This window comes from Nicotiana tabacum, chromosome 15 (genome assembly GCF_000715075.1).
Source record: "Nicotiana tabacum cultivar K326 chromosome 15, ASM71507v2, whole genome shotgun sequence".
Classification (NCBI taxonomy): Eukaryota; Viridiplantae; Streptophyta; class Magnoliopsida; order Solanales; family Solanaceae; genus Nicotiana; species Nicotiana tabacum.
This window is the reverse complement of record NC_134094.1, coordinates 38449657-38456995: the sequence shown is the minus strand read 5'-3', so window position 1 is coordinate 38456995 and position 7339 is coordinate 38449657. Positions and strand designations below refer to the sequence as shown.

The window sequence follows — 7339 nt, the reverse complement described above, 5'->3', positions numbered from 1 at the left end:
CATAGATCCCAAACTGTGTAGCATATTGGTTAATGAGCACATATTTTTTATAATTGATAGCTACTTTGTCACTGTCCATTTTCTTAATTTCCTTCTGAAAGTATGTCATCCGTCGTAAGTCCATGATTGTGCTTACCACTGATACGCCCTCAAGGGAATGAGAATTGGGTGCTAATACCCCCCCCCCCCATTTATCTTTCTGCAAAAAAGAACACATCGTTAGGAAAAACAATGACCCCATGATTTTCTCCCAAAGGATTTGATCATATTGATCGAGGGTGTTAGTTCCAATAACTTTCCTCCCCATTGTGCTTCTCTCATCCTCTTCTCCTTCGTTCCTGCGACTCTTATTCTTAAGTAAGGACATTGGGATTTATCATCATTCACAATCCTCCTTCCTTGAATATCCAAATCACCAAGCAGTTGCAGTAACTAGGGCCAACCTCAAGTGCACGATTTGCAAGGTGATCTGCCAGCTTATTGCCTTCTCTAAGAGTATGGGATAGTGTAATCTTGCATCTTGCTATTAGCTCTTTAATCTCCTCCACTTCTCTTGCCACAGACCAAAGAACAGACCATTCTCCTTCAACTGCCTTCTTCAGTATCATAGAGTCTGTGTGTAAATCAATTAGGACGAAATTACATTCAACGCAATATCTGAGAGCCTTAACCATGGCCTTAGCTTCTGCTTTAGTATTAGTTCCCTCTGGAATATATTTACCACACGCATATATTATATCACCCTCTTTATTCCTCAATACAAATCCAATAGCACAACTCCCTGGGTTGCCCCTACAAGCCCCATCAGTGTTCACATTAATACATCATATTGTAGGATACTCCCATACCACCTTAGTTATCTTTAGTTTAGGAAGATATTGCTCCATCATTGTGAGTAAATCTGGCCATTTATGTGGTACATGAATGAGGCTGGGCTTCCTGAATTTAACCATTGATTGAAGTGTAGAAAATACCTGATAGATCACCCTACTCACCCTTACTGTATCACCATGTTTGAAGTCGTTCCTTCTCTTCCATAACTCCTATACAATAATGGCTAGTATTGCTTGAATTATAGGCTGCAATCGCAGTATCACCTCAGCAATCTAGCACTTGATTATGGCTTGGTGAAATATGAGTCCATCAATCACAATTCTTGTACTCACCCTTACTGTATCACCATGTTTGAAGTCGTTCCTTCTCTTCCATAACTCCTATACAATAATGGCTAGTATTGCTTGAATTATAGGCTGCAATCGCAGTATCACCTCAGCAATCTAGCACTTGATTATGGCTTGGTGAAATATGAGTCCATCAATCACAATTCCTGCAGACCAATTATTGTTTTATATTCTTTTAAGGTGTAGTCTTTTCCTTCTTCCATTCACTTATGTATTGAAAAACTTGGTGTTTCTATCTCCATCTTGAAATCAAGACATTCCTGCTTTTTGTTTCCAAAAATCCTCCTCCAAAGCCATTTGAATTAACTATTTTTTAGCTATTTTTTAGTTCAAAAATCCTCCTATTGTAGCTATTTTTTAGTTCTCTATTTTTGCGCTGCTATTTGAATTAACACCATTTATTGGCATCCTTCCACTAAGTCCAAATTTGTTGCTAAGTCTTCAGTATTTGATTCCTCGGACGCATGAGCGAACCTTAGACTTTGTACCCCTATTTCTTTGACCCATGCATGAGCAAGAAAGGGGTTTTTCTGTTACTTGTCTTTGTTGTGGTCCCCATAAGACTCCGGGTAACTCTTCTAGACATCTTCCCATAGTTACTTCTAATCTCCTTTTCAAGCTGCTCAACAAAGCTTTGTTGGATGAGTTGGCTTGTCTGTTTGCTCAAGGATGATAATGGGATGAAGTACTCCTTTTAATCTTCTAATCCTATAGGAACTCTATCACTTTGACTCTGGCAGATAGTGATCTATTATCACATACTATTTCTTTTAGTACCTCAAAGCGAGAAATAAAATTCCACTATATGAAGTCTATGACCTTCTATTACCCACTTACCACTTAGAGAAATAATAAGTTAAAACAAAAGTAAAACGTACTTGTCCTGGAGTGGTAAAAGTGGTCAAACTATGTCCATCTTCCATTTCATGAAAGAACAAGGGACAACGACACAATGGTGTGGTTCTATCGGCTGATGCAAGTGGTTGGCAGAACATTAGCATTTGTCACACTTTCTAATAAAAGCCTTTGTATCTTCATCTATCTAGGGCCAATTATAGCTGGACTTGATGAGTTTTTAGGCCATGGCTCTTTCACTTGAGTGATTGTCATAATTTCCTTCGTGCACTTCCCCATCATATATCATGTCTTCTATCTGCACTGGTCTGAGGCACTTAGTTAAAGGATTATTAGACGTCCTTCTATATAGTTCTCCTTTGGAAATATACTTTCTATCCTCACAAGGTATGGGTAAGGTCTGCGTACACACTACCCTCCCCAGACCCCACGGTGTGAATAATACTGGGTATGTTATTGTTGTTGTCTATAGAGTTCTCCTTTAGTGAGAAAATACCGAGTTGCCTTATGTTTTTTTGTCTTGGGAAATATTCCATTCTACAAGTAATTTATGAATTTATTTTGCCAATCCCAAGTTATTTGCGTTGAGTTTACCTCATTCTTGTTTCTGTCAATGGTTGAATGGAATAGATGAATCACTGAGTTGCTTCCAACTCAGTGATATCAACTGTTGATCCAAGATTAGCTATGGCATCTGCTTCAGCATTATCTTCCTGAGGTATCTACATTGCCTTCCACTCACGGAACTAGGATACAAATTCCATAACCTTGGTTAAATATTGTTGCATCGGAACTTCCCTATCTAGGTACGTCCCTTAGATTTTTTTTATCTCTAGTTGAGAGTCGCTTAAAAACTCGATATGTTTTGCACCAATTATGTAACGACCCGATCGGTCGCTTTGAGTATTTGTACTTCGCTCGATAGTTTGAGGGTATGAGTAGCTCCGTATGATGTATTATGACTTATGTGAATCGTCAGTGTTGGTTTTTAGGTTATTCATAACCGATTTGGAAGAATATATTTCATGTTTGAAGCTTTAAGTTGTAAGAGTTGACCAAGTTTGACTTTTGTGTATTTAACCATGGAACGGAGTTTTGGTGGTTTCATTAGGTCCGGATGGTGATTTTGGACTCGGTCGTATGCTCGGATTGGAATTTGGATATTTATAGAAAGATTCAGCACTAATTGGCGAAAGTTGAAAATTTGAAGGTTTGGAAGTTCATTAGTGTGACTGAGAGTTGACTTTGATGATATCGGATTCGGATTATGGCTACGCGCATAGCTTCATTATGTCATTTGGGACTTGTGTGCAAAATTTGAGTTCATTCCGGGTTGATTTGATATGTTTCGACGCGGGCTTTAGAAGTTGAAAGTTCATTAAGTTTGATTTGAGGTGCAATTTATCATTTTGATATTGTTATATGTGATTTGAGGTCTCGAGTAATTCTGTGTTATGGTATGGGACTTGTTGGTATGTTCGGACGGGGTCCCGAGAAGCTCGGGTGAGTTTTGGATAGGTTCGGGTTGTGTTGCGCTTGTTTTTTATGTTTCGACGTCGTTTCTTCAAGCATAAATTATACCACATTAAGAAAATGAGCTCCAATTTTTGTTTTGATTGAAGCATTATATTTGTATCATAATTTTGGAACCATAGCAACTGGAATCATCAAGTTTTGACACCGTATGAGAAATTTATGGTTATTTTACCATGATTTGGGTTGCGAGATTCTTCAGATTATTACGAATTTGCCACTAACTTCGTATTTAAAAATCTGTACTATTTCTAAATATTGAAACCAATATATCTCCTTCATTATAAGGTCAAATGGAGTGATGCAAAAGCTTAATTTGACTGATATTTCACAAGAAATCCATTGGAGGCATCAAAAATGAGTTTCGGGATCATTTGGCGAGGCAGAGCAGCTGGGCAAAAATATGTAATATCGAGGGTTTGTTCATTTGGTCATATTTTGAGTTTTGGATCTCGGATTTGGGCAATTATTTAGGCGACTTTCACCGTATGGATTGGGGTAAGTGTTCTCTACTCGGTTTTGGTTATATTTCGTGAATCTATCTTAGTTTTTGGTAATTGGGTTGTGAATTTTAAAGAGAAAATTGGGAGTTTTTGTCCAAAGTTTCATAGAGTGAAATTTTGAGTTTTGAACATCCATTCGGAGTCGGATTTGGGTGAAACTAGTATGGTTGGACACGTAATTGAATGGGTTATTGGTGTTTTTAAGTTTTGTCGGGTTCCGAGATGCGGGCCCGAATTTGACTTTTTGGTTGACTTTGGGATTTTGATTAAAGATTCGACTTTTATTATTTGAAATTATTTAATTGGGCTTTATTTGATGTATTTGAGTTGCTTTTGGCTAGTTTCGAGTCGTTCGGAGGTTGGTACGCATGAGATGGCATTTTTGGAAGTATTGTTTGGCTTTTCGGTATTGGACTTGGCTTGTTCGAGGTAAGTAACACTTCTAAACTTGGTGCTGAGGGTACAAAACCCCGAATTACATGTTATATTATTGATGTTGAGGTGACGCGCATGCTAGGTGACTGGCATGTAGGCGTGCACCATAGTAACTGTGATTTAGTTGATTCCATGGAACTGTGTAGCTATCTTTTCTTAACATTTTTACTGTACTCTATGTGTAGAGCACTTGAGTTGTGATCCATGTTGGTAACCATGTCTAGGCTATATGCTTATCCTATTGGGACCCACTGAGGTTATTTCTGTTGTTGAGTTATCTTCTTACATTGCAATTACATACTCAGTCATACGCATTCATATGCATATCATATCTCAGCCTTTGTTACCATTTATTGATACATCACATCATTATTGTTGGGATGATTTTATGACATTGTGAGCCCGAGAGACTGGAGAGATTGATGACTGAGTGAGGTCGAGGGCCTGATTTTGAGGAGATTGATGGGATCGGATTGCACGTCGCAGCAAGCATTATTGATTTATGCTGGGAGCGGGCTGCGCGCCGTAGCAAATGTTATTGATTTATGCCATGATTGGCTTGTGATAGCGCTTAGGCTGAAGGAACCCTTCTGGAGTCTGTACATACCCCCAGTGAGCGCAGGTACCTACTGAATGCGAGTGCCGAGTGCGAGTGCGAGTGCCGAGAGTGAGTGCCGAGCGATTGGGAGGACTGAGTGACTGTGAGGACTGAGTGATTGGGAGGACTGAGTGAACTGATACTCTGAGAGTATGCATATGGTTTTATCACTATGTTGCATTGCATTCGACATGCATATTTGACATACAGGCATAGAGATGCATTTTTCTCATGATGTACTATATTACGTCATTCATGACTTCATATGCTTCATGCTCGTACTTCCCTCATGAGGTTGTTTCTACCACAATTTAAGGTGGATTATGAGATCCTCGTACTTTTCATATGATGGAATGACTGATGCGGTGCATTGTGTGGGATTATGATTTGCGTGTGCACGGTCATGATTTAGTTTTGAGGGGAAGGTCACGAATACTTAGACAACATGGACGGTTTTAGATGTCTAGATGAATGATATTACTATTTGGTATTTCTTGTGGAGGGTGTATATTCCATAAGGTGTACTGTGTTTTGACTTACAGACGCTTCATTGATATTGCGGTACTCGCCTAGTTGATCGACTATTGATATTCAGACTTTTCTATGTGGCACGGAAGAATTATAGAAGTATTCCTCATGGGATGATCGTGTGCGGGAGACGTGTTAGACATTCGAGCGGTGAAGTTGGGATTAGATGTGGTGATTCGTGTGTTCTAAGGATTTGGAGACTGAGAGTTCTCAGAAGTAGGTTGTTTCTTAGTTGCGGACTGTGAAGATGTGGCCAAGCTAGCCAGATGATAGTATGTGTTATGGTTAGGTCATTGTGGACCTTCGAAGGGTTATTTACCTATTTGTGGATGGCCAGAGTTGATTTGGGGCCCGTTTGGTAGACCCAATGAGGATGTGTATTATACACCAGGTCGAATTGGTTGACTCTGTATTTCTATTGTTGAGGGATGTGCCATTCGATTAGAGTTGAGTTTATTCGTGTTCTGATATGATCTAGGAGTTACTCCTCTATGCTACGAGGGGGTTGTGATTTGTTGGTTATATCCACACATGGTGCGGTCTATTTGGGCCTTATAGCAGAATTCGAGCGAGATGGTGATTGGGGTGTTGAATGGTTGGTTGCACCTTGGTTATGTTCTCTCTTGGCTATGGTATATTATGTTATTTTCTTCTCCACGTCTAGTCGCACGCTTCGTGTATTTGATATCGAATTGCATGTAGTTATTGATTTTGAGCATTGTGGCTTGAGGTATTTCATATGGACCGATGTTTGGATAGGGCCACGCATTGTAGCGAAGCTATGTTGGGATATAATCTTTTTTGTTAGATTAGTGTGTCTAGGTTCTACTATGTATGATGAGTTCATAGCATTGCGGTTGTGGTGGTACTTGTTAAGTTTGCGGGATGGTCCTCTCATTTGAGTCATTTCCTATTTATGGGTGCATTTGAGTTGTTGCTTATGAGTGCACGGATTGCACAGATTGTGATTCTAGATAGTATTGGTGTGGCATGTCAATAGGATAGTTGGACTTGATAAAGTAAGGTAATTAGACCTGGAATGGGTGCAATCAGATTTGTTTGCGGTATATTTGGAAGGATAATGTCGCTGATCGGCCTAGAAATTTGCTATAGTTCTTGTCAAAGGAGAGGGAGCTCCATGACTTGTTGATCTTATAAGTGGTTATGAGTTTCTGTGTGTTTCTTTCATCATTGGCAGTGTATAAAGGTTTAGAACAAGGTTTTGATTGATATGAGGTTTGTTACCGGTGTCGAGTTTGTTTTGAGCACCTATTGTGATCGGGAATTATTGCTACAAGTATGCGAGTTATGTAGTATATCATGTGATTACATCTTGGGTTATAGTTATGGCTTGAAACAGTTTGGTCAGACTTATACAATGTACAAATGCGGGATTCGGGTTCTGCAAGGAATTCCAAGTGTTGGGAATTGGGTTCTAAGGCTTACGGTCTAAGGTTAAAGTAATGATCTTCAGTTAGGTTGTGTTGTCAGTCTTATAAGGATTGGGGTGGCGTGGAATCACCCCGGGTATGTGCATGGTAAGGTTACACGGCAATTTGATGGCTTCGAAATGACTCTGGGCACGTTCGAGAACGAACGTATGTTTAAGTGGGGAAGATTGTAACGACCCGACCGGTCGTTTTGAGAATTTGCACTTCGCTCGGTAGTTTGAGGGCATAATTAGCTCCGTATGATGTATTATGACT

General features: G+C 39.5%; 1 protein-coding gene across 1 annotated transcript; it reads right to left on the bottom strand.

Annotated features, from left to right (window-relative positions):
* Positions 1-383: 383 nt before the first annotated feature.
* Positions 384-1012, bottom strand: LOC142169586 (uncharacterized). The gene is made up of 2 exons (XM_075231469.1): positions 1002-1012; positions 384-792 (listed from the first exon to the last, which is right to left on the bottom strand). The coding sequence occupies exons 1-2, from the start codon at positions 1010-1012 to the stop codon at positions 384-386; spliced, it is 420 nt and encodes a 139-aa protein (XP_075087570.1).
* Between the last annotated feature and the right edge of the window lie 6327 nt (positions 1013-7339).